Source organism: Mobula hypostoma, chromosome 24, assembly GCF_963921235.1.
Source record: "Mobula hypostoma chromosome 24, sMobHyp1.1, whole genome shotgun sequence".
Lineage (NCBI taxonomy): Eukaryota > Metazoa > Chordata > Chondrichthyes > Myliobatiformes > Myliobatidae > Mobula > Mobula hypostoma.
The window spans coordinates 3,077,920-3,099,381 of NC_086120.1; the positions used below are offsets into that span (position 1 = coordinate 3,077,920).

The 21,462-nt window shown below is 42.2% G+C and overlaps 2 protein-coding genes across 5 annotated transcripts in view; one reads left to right on the plus strand and one right to left on the minus strand.

Annotated features, from left to right (window-relative positions):
* The window catches only part of c24h19orf44 (chromosome 24 C19orf44 homolog), a 67,719-nt gene extending 56,785 nt beyond the window's left edge, over positions 1 to 10,934 (minus strand). Inside the window, exon 1 of one of the 4 annotated variants that reach the window (XM_063032764.1) lies at positions 10,650 to 10,934. The gene's annotated coding sequence lies outside the window, so the exon portion shown is untranslated. Of the gene's footprint in view, positions 1 to 4,358; positions 4,438 to 10,590 lie in introns of those variants that run through there. The other 3 variants (XM_063032768.1, XM_063032765.1, XM_063032766.1) reach the window with 3 other exon arrangements.
* Positions 10,935 to 18,750: 7,816 nt separating this feature from the next.
* LOC134337237 (calreticulin-like) overlaps positions 18,751 to 21,462 on the plus strand; it is a 33,807-nt gene continuing 31,095 nt past the window's right edge. The window contains exon 1 of the mRNA XM_063032083.1: positions 18,751 to 18,930. Coding sequence (XP_062888153.1) covers positions 18,846 to 18,930 — 85 coding nt within the window. The 5' untranslated portion in view covers positions 18,751 to 18,845. The remainder of the gene's footprint in view (positions 18,931 to 21,462) is intronic.

The window sequence follows — 21,462 nt, forward strand, 5'->3', positions numbered from 1 at the left end:
TGAAGGTAAAGAAACTCTTAGTAGCAGTGATTATAATATGATAGAACTCATACTGCAGTTTGAGAAGGAGAAGCTAAAATCAGATGTATCAGTACTAGTGGAGTAAAGGGAATTACAGAGGCATGAGAGAGGAGCTGGCCAAAGTTGATTGGAAGGGACTAAGACAGAACAGCAATGGGTGGAGTTTTTGGGGGCAATTCAGAAGGTGCAGAATAGACACATACCAAAGAAGAAGTATTCTAAGGAGAGGTTGAGACAACTTTGGCTGACAAGTAAAATCAAATACAGCATAAAAGCAAAAGGAAGGGCATATAAAATTGCAGGAAAAAAGTGGGAAATTAGAGGATAGGGTAGCTCTTAAAGAACCCAACAGAATGAAACTAAAAAGACAATAAGGAGGGAAAAGATGAAGTATGAAGTTATGCTAGTCAATAATAAAAAGGATATCAAAAGTTTTTTCAGATATATAGAGAGTAAAAGAGAAACAATAGTGGAAACTGAGGCTGGAGAAACAGGAATGGGGGAACAAAGAAATGTCAGATGAACTTATTAAGTATTTTGCATCAGTCTTCACTGTGGAACATACAAGCAATTTGCCAGAAATTCAAGTGTCAGGAAGCAGAAGTGAGTGTAGTTGCTACTACTAAGTAGAGGTGCTTGGGAAACTAAAAGGTCTGAAGGTAGATAAGTCACCTGGACTGGATGGACCACACCCCAGGTTTCTGAAACAGGTAGCTGTAAAGATTGTGGAGCTATTAGTAGTGATCTTTCAAGAATTACTAGATTCTGGAATAGTATCTGGAGGAAAAATTGCAAATGTCACCCCACTCTTTAAAAAGGTAGAGGCAAAAGACAGGAAATTATAGGTCAATTCACCTGACTTCAGTCGTTGGGAAGATGTTGGAGTCCATTATGGAGGATGCGGTTTCATTAGACTTGGAGGAACATGATAAATTAGGTAAAAGTCAGTATAGGTTCCTCAAGGGGAAATCTTGCCTGACAAGCCCATTGCAATTCTTTGAGGAAACAATAGGGAGGATACACAAAGGAGAATCGATTGATTTTGTGTACTTGGATTTTCAGAAGGCCTTGGACAAAGTGCCACACGAGAATCCTAAGAACCCATGTTATAACAGGAAAGATACTAGAAAACAGAAGACTGACTGACTGTCAGAAAGCAAAGAGTGAGAATAAAGGTGGTTGCCAGTGACTAGTGGTGTTCCACAGGGGTCAATGCGGGGGCACTTCTTTTCACCATGTATATCAATGACTTGGATGACAGAATTTATGATTTTGTAGCCAAGTTTGCAGACAATACACAAATAGTTGGAGGGGCAGATAGAGCTGAGGAAGCAGGGAGTCTGCAGAAGAATTTAGACAGATTGGTAGATTGGGTCCAGAAGTGGCAGATGGAATGTAGTGTAGCAAATGGTTTGAGAGGCTGGTCAAGTACTACATCTGCAGCATGCTACCACCCTCACTAGACCCCTTGCAATTCACCTACCGACACAACCAATCGACAGATGACACAATAGCCACAGCACCGTCCTTACACACCTAGAGATGAGGGACGTTTACGTGAGAATACTGTTCTTGGACTACAGCTCAGCATTCAACACCATAATTCCCTCCAGGCTTGACAAGAAGCTCAGAGTCTTCGGCCTTCACCCTGCCTTGTGCAGCTGGATCCTAGACTTCCTATCAGATTGCCGGCAGGTAGTAAGAGTGGGTTCCCTCACCTCTGCCCCTCAACACAGGAGCCCCTCAGGGATGTGCCCTAAGCCCCCTTCTTTACTCCCTGTATATCCATGACTGTGTCACCACCCACAGCTCCAATCTGCTAACTAAGTTTGTTGATGATACTACATTGATTGGCCTCTTCTCAAATAATGAGGCAACTACAAAGAAGAATTCATCACCCTGACATAGTGGAATCAAGAAAACAACCTCTCCCTCAATGTCACAAAAACAAAGGAGCTGATTGTGGACTACAGGAGGAATGGAGACAGGCTAACCCCTATTGACATCAATGGATCTGGGGTTGAGAGGGTGAACATCGTTAAGTTCCTAGGCATACACATCACCAAGGATCTCACGTGGTCTGTACATACCAGCTGTGTGGTGAAAAAAGCACAACAGGGCCTCTTTCACCTCAGATGGTTGAAGAAGTTTGGAATGAGCCCCCAAATCCTAAGGGCTTTCTACAGGGGCACAACTGAGATCATCCTGACTGACCGCATCACTGCCTGGTATGGGAACTGTACCTCCCTCAATCGCAGGACTCTGCAAAGAGTGGTGCGGACAGCCAAGTGAATCTGTAGATGTGAGCTTCCCACTATTCAGGACATTTACAGAGACAAGTATGAAAAAGGGCCCGAAAGGTCATTGGAGACCCAGGTCACCCCAACCACAACTGTTCCAGCTGCTACCACCTGGAAAACAGTACCACAGCATAAAAGCCAGGACCAACAGGCTCCGGGACAGCTTCTTCCACCAGGTCATAAGACTGATTAATTCACACTGATACAATTGTATTTCTATACTATATTGACTGTCCTGTTGTACATACTATTTATTACAAATTACTATAAATTGCACATTCAGACAGAAAATTTTACTTCTTATGTATGCGAAGGATGTAAGAAATAAAGTCAATTCAGTCGGGAGGTGCATGGTCTTGCATTTTGGCAGAAGAAATAAAGGCATAGACTATTTTCTAAATAGGGAGAAAATTCAAAACTCAGAGGTGCAAAGGGACTTCAGAGCCCTCGTGAAAGATTCCCTGAAGGTTAATTTGCAGGTTAAGTCAGTGGTAAGGAAGGCAAACGCAATGTCAGAATTCATTTCAAGAGGACTAGATGTAATGCTGAGGCTTTATAAGGCATTGTCAGACTGCAATTGGAGTATTGTGAGCAGTTTTAGATCCCTTATCTAAGAAAGGGTGAGGAATGTTTGATGGCTCTAGGCCTGTACTCACTACAGTTAAGAAGAATGAGGAGAAGTCACTGAAACCTACCCAATATTAAAAGGCCTAGAGTGGACACGAAGAGAATATTTCCTATAGTGGGGGAGTCTAGCATCAGAGGGGACAGGCTCAGAATAGAAGGACATCCTTTTACAACAGTGATGAAAAGGAATTTCTTTAGCCAGAGGCATGGTGAATCCATGGAATTCACTGCTGTGAAGGACAAGTCATTGCCATACTTAAAGCAGAGATTGATAGGCTCTTGATTACTAAGAGTGTCAAAGGATACGGGGAGAAGGCAGGAGAATGGGGCTGACAGAATAATGGAGTAGACTCGATGGGTGAAATGGCCTAATTCTACTGCTATATCTTATGCTCTTATGGTATTGCTAAGTAGCTTCCCTCGTTCTACTCTGTAAATTTGAGGCCATTCAGGTTTCTGCAGCCGATACCCTAACTTGCACTGTCTTGTGCTTGCTCACTTTTTTAGCTCCAGACAAAGCAACAACTTGAAAACCAGGATGGGGCCTTTAAAATTAAATTTCTTCATTGTCCCCTCCTTATGGTTCTTTATAATTACCTCCAGCTCCATAACTCTGAGATATCTGTCCTCTTTTTTTGTGGACGATTGCATCCCTAAATTTAATCTTTCCAACTTCAACTACCAATCCCATAAATTCTGGGGTTGCCTCCCAGAACCCGTTTCTTTCCTTCTCAATCCTTGAAACTTCTCTCGTCACATTCTCTAAAATATTATGTGGCTTGTTGTCAATTTTGATTAATATCACAACAGCTAAGTTTCACAAGATGCTATTGGTTAAATGCCCTACTAATAAAAGCTGTTATCACGGTGTTATTATTTTCTTTATAGTTGCAGTATTTAACTGAAAATGAAAAAGGAAATTATGCAAGACTTTATACACTTATCTGGGCAGAGTAAGAGTAGCTCAATAACGATTCAACATCTTAACACTTAATTTTCACTTTGAGCTCTAGTTACTGTTTCTGCTACCTTCCATATTTCAACCTATATATTTACGGTCATTTGAAAAATTCCAAATTGCTTTTCTATAAAGTCCACACTCTTCCCAATCATTACAAGCCTAAGAGTATCCAAAAGAAAGAAAGGGGTATAGTCTATTAGCACATGTGAAATGCTGTATTTTGCTAATGGCTTTTGAAAGTCAGCCAACATATTTTGAATGGTCTTGGCCCGAAGTGCAGACTGTTTATTCTTTTCCATAGACACTGTCTGGCCTACGCGTTCCCCAGCATTTTGTGTGTATTGCAACATATTCTTATATTTTTTACATGTTTCTCTTCTGAATAAAGTTAGCAATTGTAATCATAATAAGCTTGAGCTGATTTCAAATAAGCAACACTCCAAACACACCTTGCAAATAAGAGGAAATCCCAGTCTGTATGATGCACTGCTACTGGTGGTTTAACTGCACTGTGTTTCTCCCAGATGTCACAAGCATTCCAGACACCATGTGGGATCTAAGAATGCCTCAAACTCCAACTTTAAAATGCAAGTGATCCACAGTGACTTGGCCGTTTAGAGTCAGTATTGATTTTCTCATAGAAGACGGAGGGTATTGCTATTCTTGCTGGAAGTCTGTGACAGATGGTGTTCTACAAGGATCCATACTGGTATAAAAATTACCTGGATGAAAATGAGGATGGGTGGATTAGTAAGACTGGTGATGTTAGGGATAGCATTGAAGATTGCCAGGATACCACTGGGATATACATTAGCTGCGGATATAGGTGAAGAAATGGCAGATGGAGCTTAGACCAGAAAAATGTGAGGTGCTTTGGGTGATCAAATGTAACAGTTCACAGTTAATGCCAGAACCCTTAACAGCTCTGATGTATAGAAGGGTTCAAGTTTGCAATCCCCTGAAAGAGGCTGCATGGTAAAGATAGCGTGGTAAAGAAAGCAGATAGTATGCTTCCCTTCATTAGTTAAGGCACCGGATCCAAGAGTCAGAAAATTACATTGCAACCTTATAAAACTCAGGCTTGGTCACATCTGGGATATTGTATTCATTTCTACTTACTCCATTATAGGGTAGGTGCACAGGGTTTATCAAGACGTTGTCTGGATTACAAGCCATGTGCTATGAAAAGAAGTTGGACAAACTTAGGTTGCAACACATAAAAATTGCAGCAATTTTTATGTGGGTTGCTTGAAATTCCAGCATCTGTAGATTTCCTTGTGCTTGCAAACTTAGGTTGCTTTCTCTAGAACGGCAGAGGCCAAGGGGAGACCTAAATGAAACTTATAAAATTATCACAGGCATAGCTAGAGTAGGCAGCCAGTGTCTTTCTCCCAGGATTGAAATATCTAATATGAGAGGGCATGAATTTAAGGAGAGAGGATAAATTAAAAGGAGATGTGCAGGGCATGGTTTTGTTTTCCATACAGAGAAGACGGTTGGTGCTTGGAACACAATGTCAGGGTGATATGACAGAGGCATTTAAGAGGCTCTTTGAATATGCATAAAATGAAGGGCCCTGGGCATTGTGTACCCAAAAGGGATTAACTTGGTTAGGCATTTATTTGGCTACGCACATCATGGGCTGAAGGGCCTGTTCTTGTACTGCACTGTTCTACGTTAACGGTATCCAGGCACCAACTACAAGTTTATTGTCATTCAACCATACACAGCCAAATGAAACAACATTCCTCCAGACCAAGGTGCATAACACAATACATTTAACTCACACACAACATATAATGTAATATTACCACAAGTTAAAAAATGAACAACATGATGCTACTGGCACATCATACACAATACAACCTGGGTGGTATCAGGGAGTTGAGTAGTTCCATGGCCTAGGGGAAGAGGCTGTTTCCCAACCTTATGGTCCCTTTCCTAACGCTACGGGTGCCTCCTGCCTGATAGTGGGTGGGTGGGGGAGTGGTCAAAAAGATTGTTGGACAGATGGGAGGGATAATTGACAAAGCTAAGGGCTCTGCATACACAGTGCCGCTCAGACAGATGGAAGAGAGACTCTAATGATCTTTCAGCGGTCATTGCAATGCTTTGTAGGGTCTTGAGGTCAGATGCTTTACAATTCTGGTATCAGACGGTGATGCAGCTGGTCAGGATACTCTCAATGGTCAACAAGAAGCACAAATAGAGTATGCTAATGGATTCCTCAATGATACTTCTAGTTATCTCTGACTTTCACCATGCTTCTCTCAAACTTAATTGATTGGATTCCTCATAGGGTACTTTACCCCATAGTGCCCGGAACCTCCAAGTGTTACAAACTAATCCCTCTAGCATGAAGTCTAACAGGAGGCGGATCAAATAGCCTGCAGCTAACATGACTTCACTGTGGAAGCAGTTTGATGAAGATGTTAACCAAATTCTGGAGGCAACGGCGAAGGGAGGGGCTGATAGGAAGCTGCAAGCCATGACAGTAGGGGATTCGCAGCCCGTTCCTTACTTAGAGCCTTCAGCATTTTGGGCATCGAGGGAGAGAGGAAGAGGAGAGCCATCGGCAGTACCACAGATGCGGCAGAGAGGGCCTCAAGATGGTTGTGGCTCAAAAGAGGGGAGCCATGGGGTCATAAGTAGCTAGCCATCTGGACACAAGCTGGGGTCTGATCAGCCCTGGCTGGGTCACCTGGAGGAGGTTGTTTGATGTTAAAAGACCCGAAACAGCCGATGATTCCAGGAACATCACTGAAGATGTGTCCAGAAGCATCAGTAGATGTATGTACACATTTTAAATGAGTATCCATTGTCAATCAACAGCTGAAAAGTCTGCTTTTGTGCAATGAGCTGAAGAACACTGGGAGAAAATCATGGTAACTGCCTGGGAATTTACAGAGCACCCTTCAAACATACAATGTACTTCAGAGTGCTTTACAATGGGATAAGAAGCAAACGTGAAAATAAAAGACAAAGATATTATTTAAAAGCAAGATGGCATTTAGAAGTGTCAACTGAGTCTGCATCCCTTATTGTTTTAGGTATAGAGTTCCACAGTTTAGGAGCACAGTTCAAAAGAGCTGACCTGCTGATTATCTTTTCAGGGAGATCTTTCAAATTTAAGAGACTGGCAGAAGAAGAGCTGAGAGCTTGAACAGGATTATAAAACGAATGTGATTCTGTGATGTACTCTATTCCCAGACCATTGAAAGGTTTAAAAACAAGTAATAGAAGTTTAATTCAATTCCAAAAGATACAGGAAGTTAATGTTAGTATGGGAGTGATATGTTCTCTCATCCTGGTTTCAGTTAAAAAGTCTAGAAGCAGTTTTGAATGAGTTGAAGTTATCAAGATTGCTTTAAAAATGCAAATATAAAGTGCATTCTAGTTACCTAATCTATTTGATATAAAGGCATGAATCTGTTCTTCAGCATCATTACGTGACAGAAACTGATGCACCTTTGCAATATTTCTTAAGTGTAGAAATGCTGCCCTGGTCACTTCCTTTATGTGGGATTTAAAATTCAAATCTGAATCAAGGATAACACACAGGCTTGTTGCTTCTGATTTTACAAGGGGGAACCAAGTTCCCAAGTTTATCAAGAAGTTGATCCCTTTTGGCTTTGGGACTAACCGAAAGTAATTCAGCTTTATATTCATTTAGTTTTAGGAAACTATTGCTCATCCAATTGTTTATTGCAGCCATCAGATAAAATAAGGTATTATCATCATCAGGCTCAACTGAGATAATTGTGGAAATCAAGTTTATGCTCGCTAATGATCCTTCTTAAGGAAAAGACTAGGGTACCAAGACAGCTTCCCTGAGCAACACCAAAAGGTACATTGTGTCTCTTAGAAAATTAGTCTCCAAGAGACCAATATTGTCTCTGAGATATATGTGAAATACGTTATTTTATCTAAGATATACAAGTGAAACCAGTTAAGGGCACTACCAGAGAGGCCAAACCAGTTCTATCAGGATGTTATGGTCATTTATGTCCAAAGCAACACTTAGATCTACCAGAATTAGAACTGAGACTCTGTTGACATCAAGCCTAAGGTCACTGGCAATTTTGATAAGGGCCATTTACATGCTGTGGTTTGCTTGAAGACCTGACTTTTCTAGAATACCAGAATCAGGTTCTTATCACCAGCATGTGACCTGAAATTTGTTAACTTAGCAGCAGCAGTTCCATGCAAAAAAAAAATTTATTCAGTATACTTTATACAGTATACATATATTGAATATATTAAAAATCGTGCAAAAAAAGAAATACTATATATTTTAAAAGTGAGGTAGTGTCCAAGGGTTCAATGTCCATTTAGGAATCTGATGGCAGAGGGGAAGAAGCTGTTCCTGAATAGCTGAGTGTGTGCCTTCAGGCTTCTGTACCTCCTACCTGATGATAACAGTGAGAAAAGGGCATGCCCCGAGTGCTGGAGGTCCTTAATAATGGACGCTGTCTTTCTGAGATGCCACTCCTTGAAGATGTCCTGGGTACTTTGTAGGCTAGTGTCCAAAATGGAGCTGACCCTCTGCAGCTTCTTTCAGTCTTGTGCAGTAGCCCCTCCATACCAGACAGTGATGCAGTCTGTCAGGATGCTCTGTACTGTGCATCTATAGAAGTTTTTGAGTGTATTTGTTGACATACCAAATCCCTTCAGACTCCTAATGCAGTATAGCTGCTATCTTGCCTTCTTTATAACTGTCTTACTTTCTTTATAACTGCATCGATATGTTGGGACCAGGTTAGCGATCTTGACACCCAGGAATTTGAAATTGCCCACTCTCTCCACTTCTGATCCCTCTATGAGGATTGGTATGTGTTCCTTCATCTTACCCTTCCTGAAGTCCACAATCAGCTCTTTCATCTTACTGATGTTGAGTGCCAGGTTGTTACTGCAGCACCACTCCACAAGTTGGCATATCTCACTCCTGTACACCCTCTCGTCACCACCTGAGATTCTACCAACAATGGTTGTATCGTCAGCAAATTTACAGACGGTATTTGAACTAAGCCTAGCCACACGGTCATGGGTATAGGGAAAGTAGAGCAGTGGGCTAAGCACACACCCCTGAGGTGCACCAGTGTTGATCGTCAGTGAGGAGGAGACGATATCACCAATCCGCACAGATTGTGGTCTTCCGGTTAGGAAGTCGAGGATCCAATTGCAGAGGTCCAGGTTCTGCAACTTCTCAATCAGGATTGTGGGAATGATGGTTGACAAATGGATTGCTTTTATTCAGGAAATTGAGTTGGTTGAAAATTATTTTCTCAAGGATCTTGCCAGGAAGGGAAATTTGACACAAGCTTGTAGTTAGCTAGTACCTCACTATCAAGGTTAGGCTTTTTAAAAATAGGGTTTTGACAACCACAATTTTGAAAGCATCTGGGAAAAACTCCAGTTTCAAGGGATGTGATCATATCTTTTTCTAACAGAATTTAAAACACTATTAAAAGTGTGTTGGTCTTCATTAGTCAGGAGATTGAGTTCAAGAGCCATGAGATTATGTTGCAGCTCTATAAGACTCTGGTTAGACCACACTTGGAGTGTGCTCAGTTCTGGTCCCCTCATTGTAGGAAAGATGTGGAAGCTTTCAAGAGGGTGCAGAGAATTACCAGGATGCTGCCTGGAGTACGTCTTATGCGGAAAGGGTTTCTTCTTTGGAGTGAGGGAGGATGTGAGGTGACCCAAATGAGGTTCATAAGATTATGACAGATAGGTAGAGGGCAGCCAGTGCCTTTTTTCTAGGGCAGCAATGTCCAATATCAGAGGACATCCATTTAAGCTAAGTGAAGGAACATTCTGGGAAGATATCAGAGGCAAAGTTTTACACACACACACACACACAGTGGTAGGTGCCTGGAACGCACTGTCTTTGTTGGTGGTAGCGGTTGATACAATAGGGACATTTAAGAGACTTCTAGATAGACACATGATGTAAGAAAGATTGAAGTTTGTGGGCTGTATAGGAGGGAAGGGTTAGTTTGATCATGGAGTATTTTTGTATAGGTTGGCGTAACATTGTGGACTCAATGGCCTGTACTGTTCTATGCTGGAAGTGAGCCAGCATCACAAACCAAGTACAGCCTCACCCAATAAGTGTTATTGCAGGAAAAATACATCTGACACAAACCATTTATTCATCACCTAGATTGCACATTTGTGGGCTACCAATTAAACCTGTCAGTCCAATCATAGCTGTAACCACAAAAGGGCGGCAGCCATGATTTTGACAAACACCATCTAGTCCACTCAACAGCTCTTTTGATAAGCACAAACGTCCCCCACCACCTTGTCTAAGAACCAAGAGTCTCCGCCAGAAACATCTAATGTTTATTCCCCTCCATAGATGCTGCCCGACCTGTTTAGTTTCTCCAGCATTTTGTGTGAAACTGAAATCTCAATCATATCGAGTAGCAGAAAACGAATTACCATTGTATGTGATGCTCGTAATTTAAAAGGACAAATAATAACCCCTTCCTAAACCCAATACAATTTTTAAAGTTGTAAGTGATGAAAATATGCAACAGAAAATGTGAAAATACGAACTCTATTGGACAACACCTCAGCAAAGAGCAGTTCTCTATTCACAGTCAAAACCTTCATCAAAATGGGTAAGGGGCTGCTCTCTCCACAGCCGTATGTTACTTAAAATTAGAATTTTACCTTTTATATGGATACAGGGTTTGAAACCGACTCAAACGAGCAAAAGAGAAGATCAATACCTGTCCGACGCTGTGGAAGACGTTTCCGGTGTTGCCTGGTTACCATCCCCGCTGTTACGCGCTCATGTCTCGCAGCCCGGTGTTACATGGATTTTATTCCGGGCTGTACCGCGACCGTGGCGGGGTCGTGGTGCGATGATTTGTCATTGATGCAATGTAGCGTCGTTAAATAAATCGAAATAGGGATCTGCTCAAACGTTCAATAAATACCACATCGAAGTTACCGGTCCTTGGGTTTAAATGTGGTGTGTAAAAAAAGGCGGAAGCGCAGGCGGCAGTGATCACAAAATAATTGTAGGCAAGTAAAAACATGTGGTCAAACCATATGGTGATCCGACTACCTCAGTTAAATATCTATTTTTAAATTTAATTATATCAGATTTTTTCATTTCATCTTTTGTGGGAGTCCATTAGACAACTAACGTTTTCTCTTGTAAATTTTAATGGAGGTTGACAGACCAACATAAGGTGCATTACCGCCACCTACTGAGGTGGAGTGTGGAGCAAAAAGGCATGTACTGTATAATACCCGCTAAATTTCTATCCCCTCCCCTCCCCCAGCAAAAACTCAAACAATATCAAAAGGTATAATGCTTTTCAAAAAGCCGAACACGCACAAATACATTACGGTGGCAGTGCTAGCCTAACAAACTTTCCATGTGAAATAGTGCCTGTCCCAACTATCTCGATTTAGCAAATAACGTTTTCGAAAGGTAGACTCTTCACTCCCCGCGGCCTCTGACAGTCCAACCCATTCATAGTTAACTAATTACTGATGTAGAAGTCACATCAGTTCACTTGTGCATGGCCGGCTCCCAGAGGCATAAACTGCTAATTTAGTAATTTGTTTTTTTTTATTGCCAGATGTGTCGAGATATAGTGATGGTATAGTGTTTCCATGCTATCTAGACACGTCATTCCACTGATAGTACAAATGGAAAAAAAACAGAACAGAATGCAGAATCTAGTGTTACAGTAACAGTGAAAGTGTGGTACAAGGGCCATGACAGGATAGACTGAAAGATCAAGGGTTCTTTATCTTACTATATAATTACTAAGGAGTTGTCCTTCAGCCTGGTGGTGCATATTCTCAAGCTTTTGTGTCTCTTCTGCCAAAAGAAAGGGATGGGTAGGAAAGAGAATAACTGGAGTGAGAAGGATTTTTGCAAATGTGCATTCGCTGGATAACAAAATTGATGATCTGGGGGCAAGATTGCTGTATAGGAGGGAAATGAGAAATTGTTCTTTTCTATGTTCGGATAAGATGTTGCTTTCTGCCAGCACACCAGATACTGTGATCAGACCTGAAGGCTTCTCAGCTCACAGAATGGACCAAACTGCTGATTCGGAAAAGGCAAAAAGAAGGAGATGATAAACTCTCGATGGTGCTCCGATGTGCTGGTGTCAAACTTGTGTTCCCCCATCCTTAAACACTTAATGGTCAAATACCATCCATTCTATGTAACTAGGGAGTTCTCCTTCATAATCCTGACTGCAGTTTACCTACCACCAGTGGCCGACAATAAACAAGTGCTTATGATACAGCATGATACTGTCTCCAGACAGAAAGCTGTCCATCCCAATGGATTTCAAATCATAGCTGGGGACTTCAGCAAGGCTTGTTTGAAGAACAATTACCATCGGCATATAACCTGTAGCACCAGAGGTCCCAATGCATTAGACCACTGTTCTACTAAGATAAAGAATTCCAATCACTCCATGCCCAGGCAGCTTTTTGGGTAATCTGATCACTTGGCTGTCCTTCTCCTATCTGCATACAGGCAGAGGCTAAGGAGCAAATCTTCAGAGATTAGGACAACCAAGAGGTGATCGCAGGAGAGGTTACAGGTTTGCTTCAAGTCGGTGGACTGCGCAATGCTCATCCAGAGTCCTGAATTAATACATCATGGTTGTTACAGACTTTATTAAAACAGTTGTAGACAACTGTGTCCCAACAAAATCACTCAGAGACTTCCACAACCAGAATCCCTGGATGAATAATGAGATCGGCAATCTGCTGAGGGACAGGTCAGAGGCATTCAACTCTGCTGACTAAGAAAGTTACAAGAGGTCCAGGTACAATCTCTGGAAAGCCATCTCACAGGTGAAGTGGCAATTCTGGATTAAACTTGATTCAAAGCAGTTGTGGCAGGGCTTGAATGCTATCATATCTTACAAAGTGACAAGACTTAACTTACAGATGAGTTCAATGCCTCCTATGTTTGCTTTAACCATAAACATGGAGGAACTATCACAGACACCCACAGCTCCAATGATCCGATGATTTCAGTCTCTGAGGCTGACGTGCGAGCAGCTGTCTGGAGGGTGAACCCACAAAAAGCATCCAACCCAGACGAGGTACCTGGCAAGGACCAAAGCCCTGTGCTGATCAACTGGCTGGTGTGTTTACTGAGATCTTTAACCTCTCGCTTCAGTGGTGAGTGGTACCCACCTGCTTTAATTATAACAAATGCTTATGAAGAACATGATATCCTGCCTCAATGACTATCGCACGGTAGCACTTACGTCCACAATGATGAAGTGTTTTGAGAGGTTGGTGGTGAAACATATCAACTCTTGCATGAGGACTTGGATCAACTCCAGTTCGCCTACCAGAGCAACAAGTCCACAGCAAATGTCACCTTGTTGGCTCTTCACTCAGCCCAAGAACATTTGGACAGCAAAGATGCATACATCAGGATTCTCTTTATCGACTACATCTCGGCATTCAATACCTTCATCAAAACTTCAATAAGCTTCAAGATCTTGGCCTTAATACCTCCTTGTGCAATTGGATCCCGAATTTCCTCACTTGCAAACCCCACAACAACATCTCGTCCATGATCTCCATCAGCACAGGTGCACCACAAAGTTGTGTGCTCAGCCCCCTGCTTTACTGGCTGTGCTTAGCCACTTATGACTCAGTGGCTAAGCACAGCTCCAATACCACATTCAAGTTTGCTGATGACACCACTGTTGTAGGCTGAATCAAAGGTAGTGACAAATCAGCTTATAGGAGAGAGAGTGGTGCCACAACAACCTTTCACTCAATGTCAGCAAGACCAATGAGCTAATTATTGACTTCAGGAGGAGGAAATCAGAGGTCCATGAGCCAGACCTCATTGGGGATCAGAGGTGGAGAGTGTCAGCAGATTTAAATTCCTCAGTGTTATAATTTCAGATGACCCGTCTTGGGTCTAGCACGTGCAAGTGCAATTTGCAAGAAAGCATGGCAACACCTCTACTTCCTTAGGAGTTTGTGAAGATTTAGCATGGCATCTAAAACTTTGACAAACTTCTATAGACGTGTGGAGGAGAATATATTGACTGGCTGCATCACAGCCTGATGTGGAAACACCAATGCCCTTGAACAGAAAATCCTACAAACACTAGTGGCTATAGCCCAATCTATCACAGGTAAAACCTTCCCCACCATTAAGCACACCTACACAGAGCTTTGTCACAGGAAAGCAGCATCCAGCATCAGGGAATCCCACCACCCGGGACATGCTCTCTTCTTGCTGCAGCCATCAGGAAGAAGGTACAGGAGCATCAGGACTCACACCACCAGGTTCAGGAACAGTTATTTTCCCTCAACCATTAGGCTCTTGAACTAAAGGGGAGAACTTCACTCAACTTCACCTGCTCCATCATTGAAATGTAACCTCAACAATGGAAACAACAGGAATTCTGCAGATGCTGGAAATTCAAGCAACATACATCAAAGTTGCTGGTGAACGCAGCAGGCCAAGCAGCATCTATAGGAAGAGGCGCAGTCGACGTTTCAGGCCGAGACCCTTCGTCAGGACTAACAGTTAGTCCTGACGAAGGGTCTCGGCCTGAAACGTCGACTGCGCCTCTTCCTATAGATGCTGCTTGGCCTGCTGCGTTCACCAGCAACTTTGATGTATGTTGCCTCAACAATGGACTCACTTTCAAGGACTCTTCATCTCATGTTCTTGATATTTATTGTTTATTTATTTATTATCATTATTTCTTTTTTTTTGTATTTGCAGTTTTTGTCTTTTGCTCACTGGTTCAATGCCCAAGCCCAAACTGGTACGGTATTTCATTGATTCTATTATGGTTTCAATTACTATTCTGTGATGGATTTATTGAGTGTGCTCACAAGAAAATGAATCTCAGGTTGGTATATAATACATGATATATATGTACTTTGATAATAAGTTTTCCTTGAACTGTGGTTATGATAGCTGCCTTCTGGAGACAGTAGCCAGTGTAGACAAAGTTAATAGAGGGAAAGCTGATTTTCCTGGTCGACTAGGTGGTGTTCACAATTTTCTGCAATTTCTTGCTGTCTTGGGTAGAGCAATTGCAATACAAAGTTGTGATGCATCCAGGTGAAAATATTGTGTCCTAAATTTCCATATTACTTTTTCAAAATTGACTTCCTTTATACTCCCCTTTGTTAGAATTTATTGGTTTTCATACTGGTGTTTATAATTCTATATGGGAACTTTTGCATTTAATCTACGATATCTCTGACTAACAACTCAAAGTTATTGCAGACCTTCCTTTTTGATTTCTTATTCTCTTACCTTAACATTTTTTAAAATCTTAAAACCTGTTTAACTTTTCTCAGTTCTGCTAAAAGGTCACCAATTAGAATTATAGTGTCAAACAACAGAAAAATCTGCCCTTCAGACCAACAGGTCCACATCAACCAAGATTCTTACACAGATAATAGAACACAATGTTGTGCTGACCATGCAACCTACTCGAGCAACTGTCTAGAATTTCTCTGTTGCATAGCCCTCTATTTTTCTAAGCTCCATGTACCTATCTAAGAGGCTCTTAAAAGACCCTATTGTATCTGCTTCCACCATCGCCGCCAGCAGTGCATTCCACGTACTCACCATTCTCTGTGTGATTCTTATCTAAGTTAATTCCATTTGCCTTCATTTGCCCTATATCTCTTTAATCCTTTCCTATCCGTGTACCTGTTCAAGCACGTTATCAATGCTGTTAATGTTCCAACCTCAATCACTTCCTCCAGCAACTTATTCCATGTTCTGACCACCCTCTGGGTGAAAAGTTGGCCCTCAAGTTCCTACTAAATCCCTCCCCTCTCACCTTAAATCTATGCCCTCTGCTTCTTGATTTCCCAATCCTGGGAAAAAGAGGGTTCACATTTACCCTCTCTGTGTCTCTCCGTTGCATACACTTCTATAAGATCACCCCTCATTCTCCGATGTTGCATTGATGTCCAACCTCTCTCCATCTTCATAAATCTCCAGTGCACTCTTTCCAGCTCAATGACATAATTCCTATACCAATGTAACCAAAATTGATCATAATATTCCAAATACAGCTTCAACTATACTTTATACAACTGCAGTAAAACATCTCAACTTTGATACTCAGTGCCCTGATTCACGAAGGCTAATATGCTGAAAGCCTTTTCACCACCCTGTCTGCCTGTGACAGCAAACTCAGGAGACCATGTACTTGTATTCCTAGATTCCTCTATTCTGCAACACTCTCCAGGACCTTACGATTCAATGTAAGTCCTACCGTCATTTGCCTTCCCAAAATGCAATACCTTGCACTGAATTAAATTGCACTTGCCATTCCAAAGCACTCTTGCCCAGTCAAACATGATCTACCTGTAAATTCTTCTGGTTTAAGATAGTGTTGGTAAAGCACAGCGATGACTTCTGGCAGCAAAAACAACCATTAATTACTTTATTCCTCACACTCTTTCTTGAAAATGATCACTGCAATCAATAGCCTGTAACTTCCCTTTTGGAATTGAACTTTTGAACTGCCTGCAAAACCTGACATCTTTGTGGTGTGATCTGAAGTCTTAAAGCTGCAGGATGGTTGTAGTGTGGCGTGTATGGGCCGAACTGAGGCCGCAGGGCCTGGGCCCAAGAGCAAGGAATGACCAGCTGTTTGGCCAATTTAAGCGCTGGGCCAGATTGGAAAGCTCCGGTATGAGCCAAATCGAGCCGGCAGGACCCAGGCTCTGAGTGCATATCAAAGTGGCAGAGCCTAGGCTCAAGAGGGTATCAAAATGGCAGGGCCTTGGCCCAAGAGGGTATCAAAGTGGCAGGGCCTAGGCTCAAGAGGGTATCAAAGTGGCAGGGCCCTGGGCTCAAGGGGGTATCAAAGTGGCAGGGCCCTGGGCTCAAGAGGGTATCAAAGTGGCAGGGCCCTGGGCTCAAGAGGGTATCAAAGCGGCAGGGCCTGGGACTGAGAGTGAGGAATGACCTGAGATTTGACCGATTTAAGTGCCGAGCCAGATTAGAAAGGTTGAGAATGGGCCAAATTGAGGCAGTGGGGCCCAGGCCCGAGCACATATCGAAGCAGCAGGACCCAGATCTGAGAGCAAGGAGCATACCATGATTTAGCTGATTAAAGCGCAAGGTCAGGCTGTTGGGGGCAGGCAGCGAGGTATTCTCATCTCAGTGCTGAACCGAGGCTGTGGCTTGCAACTAAGGAGCTCCAGGATCGGCTGTGACTGGCTTTGTGGCTGTAGACTCACGGTCAAGAACTTCAGTTCTGAATGTTATTTGCTTACTTTTATTGTTTGCACAAATCTGTGTTTTTTCTCTATAGATTGGGTGTTTAACACTTTTTATTAATGTGTTCTATTGGGTTTCTTTGTTTTTGTGGCTGCCTTTAAGGAAACGAATCTCAAGGTTGTATACAGTACACATCGATAATAAATGTATTTTGAACTTTGATAACTATCTGCATCGTGAATGACCCCACAGTTAGTGTCATCTGCAAACTTACTAACCATGTAAATGCACTTACATTGTCATCCAAATCAGTGATATAGATGACAAATAGCAATAGGCCAGCACTGACCCCTGGTGAACATGACTAGTCCTGGTCCTCCAGTCCAAAACCGACCTGAAACGTCGACTGCGCCTCTTCCTATAGATGCTGCTTGGCCTGCTGCGTTTACCAGCAACTTTGATGTATGTTGCTTCCACTATCACTCTCTGCTTCCTACCATCAAGCCAATTATGTACCTAATTAGCTAGCTCCCTTTGGATCAATTCAATGCAACTTTCCATAACAGCCTACCATGCAGAACGTTATCAAAGGTCTTACTGAAGTCTATATGGACTGCATCTAGTGCCCTGACCTTGTCTTGATCACGCCAAAAAAAAACCAATAAAATTTGCGAGGTATTTGAGTCTTTTGAAGCTGAGCTGACAACCTATAATCAACCAATGTCTTCCACTCAGAATCGCTTCTAGCAACTTATCCGCCACAGATATTTGGCTTACTGGTCTATAGTTTCTCTGTAAAGGTACAAAATTAACCAGCATTGATTATTCTGGCACTTCACCAGCCACTAAGAATAGTGTATATATCTCAGTGAGGGCTCCAGCAGCGGTCTTGAATATACCGAGTTGGTGACTGTGACTAAATAGACTGTGGCTTTGGAATTCTCAATATACTGTATCCCAAATACAATAATAGTCACATGTAAACCCATCAGTACGTGGCTCTGAGCAGATTTTCTTCCCTGAAAAACGTAAGTAAAACTGATGTTTTTATTTAAACCAACAATCCTGCAGTTTAATTATCACTATTACTGATAAACTTTCTTTTTAACTAACAGATTTAATGTCTTGCGATGGCGGGATTTGAACTCTTGTCTCAGAACACTTAGTCTCTGTGCTAGACTAAATCCATGTTACCCAACAGTTATTAGTTTAAGCAGTCTATATTTTTCCGTAATGCATGCTCTGTCTAAACTTTAAATAAAAGTCTAGCGGTGAATAACGCAACTATTAATACCGGGTCGAGCCATACTAGTGCAGTAAATCTTTGGATTTCAGTTCTGCCATCATGATACATACCCCCTTTCAATATTTAAAATTTTAGGGATCTATTTAGTTGATTTGAATTGGTTGATAATATTACCGAGTTAATGATTGCACTGTTATATACCGTACATACACGGGAACACGGGAAGTGTAGAAGTGAGATAGCGGGGTGAAAAGGGGATCGGGGTAGTACAGGATCATCCAGGAACTGGAAGGCAAAGACGTGTTTGGAGCTGATTTGCGGGGCAGTTGCCGACTGCGGCCAATGACTTGGAGCCGTGTGGAGAGAAGGGACTGTCCTCACTGAAGAACCGTCGCTACTGCTGCTTTGCTTGGTGCATGTCCATTACTCAGCAGCATCACAAACATCCCTGGCCCGGTGCAAATGGAAACGCTGCTGCTGATCTCGCTGCTGTGCTCGGTGGCCGCTCACCCTGCTGTTTATTTCATTGAAAAGTTTGCGGACGGAGGTGAGTTTGATAAAGTTTGCAAAGTTGTCTAACTAGCGAGTTTGCTAACTAACTAGGACTAATTAATTACTTACTAACTGCTGTTTTCAAAAGCTAACTTCGCTGCTTCTTAACTAGTAGAAAATACTCTTCATTCGAATCCACTAATGAACTCTTTTATTTGTTTGAACTCCGATTAATATAGTCCAGTTGTAAGTAGATAGGGTTTGCTGTTCCGCGGACGGGAAAATTACACTGTCATTACTTTTCGTGGTGTTTGCTTTTCTTTCTAAATTGGGTGGATTCCTGAATCTCATCGTACAGTGACACTATTCGCTGATTTTCTGGTTAGTTTAACCCTGCCGGTGTTTCTGTTTTCAAGAACCGAAAACGCCAAGATTTTCCCCTCCCCCAAGTTGTCAGGGAAGCGAATGTTGGAGCAAATGTGACTGGTTTGAGCTTGGCATGTTTTGTACTGTACTACTAAAAGGCTGTTCTGGTGTGATGAATGTGCTTTGCACATTGCATTAATTATTTTCTACATTTAAAGGGCTTGGATTCTACCCAGCCAAAAGAAAACAAATAATCACACTTGTGTTCCATTTTATAAATATGTGGTAGTGTTGGATGGCAGATTAAGTGTCTTTGAATCACAATCATTTGTGAACAACAAATTGTTGTGATCAAATCATATCAAAAGGCCAAAGGACTGGACATCACAAATTAATTTAGCTGAGTAAAATCATTTGGTCAATCTCAATCCATTCATACAAAGTCTTCCCCTTTCTCTAACATCTACATCACAGCCATGACAAGGCTTTCCAGGCAATCAGCTGTAGAGTCACTCAGAATATTCTGAGGACTAATAAATATGAAATTCCAAGGTGTTTTACAGGAGCATATCAAACATAATATACCCAATCTGTAAAGCACAGCTAACAAAGTTGGTCAAAGACATAGATAAGGAGTAGCCACTGAAGCTCACAGCTTCTACCAGCAAAGGCACAGTAAGATATGGGAGCAGAATTAGGCCATTCGGTCCGTCAAGTCTGATCCACTACTCAATCATAGTTCATTTAGATTAGATTATGAGGACACGCAGTCCTCTTTTATTGTCATTTAGTAGTGCATGCATTAAGAAATGATACAATATTCCTCCGGCGTGATAACACAGAAAATCAGGACAGACCAAGACCGAAAAACTGACAAAAACCACATAGTTATAACATATAGTTACAACAGTGCAGGTAATACCATAATTTGATGAAGAACAGGCCATGGGCACTGTAAAAAAAAAAGTTCAAAGTCTGTTGAAAGTCCCATCATCTCACGCAGACGGGAGAAGGAAGAAAGCTCTCCCTGCCATGCCCGACCACAGTCCGACTCTGAGTCATCCAAAAACTTCGAGCCTCCTACCAGCCCTCCAACACTGAGCACCATCTCTGCCGAATGCTTCAATTCCAGCCTCGGTTGCCAGCAGCAGGCAAAGCCAGGGATTTTGGAGCCTTCCCTCCAGAGATTCTTGATCGCACAGTAGCAGCTGCAGCGAACCGGGCATTTCAGAAATTTCTCCAGATGTTCCTCTGAGCTTTTCATGGCTGTCTCCATCAAATCAGAATTGTGCATGGTACCCTATTTAACAAATATGATATCATTTCACCGGAGAGGCTGCGCGCGCAGCGTCGCGCCGCTGTCTTCTCCTCCCACCTCACTCTTTTGTTTATTATTCCATTCTCCTGCTTTCTTGCTGTAACCTTTGATACCCTTATTAATCAAGTGCCTATCAATGTCTTCTTTAAATATACCTAATGATTTGGGCTCCATAGCCGTCTGTGACAATGAAGTTCACCATCCTCTGGCCATAGAAAATCCTCCTCATCTCTGTTGTAGAGGAACATTCTTTTATTCCAAGGCTGTGCCCACAGTGCTCACTCACTACTGGAAACATCCTCTCCACATCAACTCTACTCAGGCCTTTAACTGTTTGGTAGCTCTCATGAGATCCTTTGCCCCCTCAGCCTTCAAAACTACAGTGAGTATTGGTCCAGAGCATCTAACATCCCTTGTATGTTAAACCTTCCTAAGGTTACTCTTGTGAACCTCTTCTGGACATCAGCAATCCTTCCTTAGATATGGGGCCTAAAACCACTGACAATACTCCAAATGTGATCTTACCAATACTTATAAAATCTCAGCATTACATGGTTACTTTTATATTCTTGTCCTCGTGACTGATGATATTACATTTGCCTTCTTTGCTATGGACTCAACCTGCAAGTTAATCTTTAGGGAGTCCTGCATTAAAGATTACCTTTATTTTTCACTTGGGTCAAAACATACGGTGAAATGTGTCATTTGTGTCACTGACCAAGAGTCTGAATACGTGCTAGGGACAGCCTGCAAGTGTTGCCATGCGTCCAGGGCCAACATAGTACACCCATAACTTACTAACCCTAACCCACACATCTTTGGAAAGTGGGAAGAAACCAAAGCACCCAGAGGAAACTCACACCGTCATGGGGCGAACATACAAACTGCTAACAGACAGTGGCT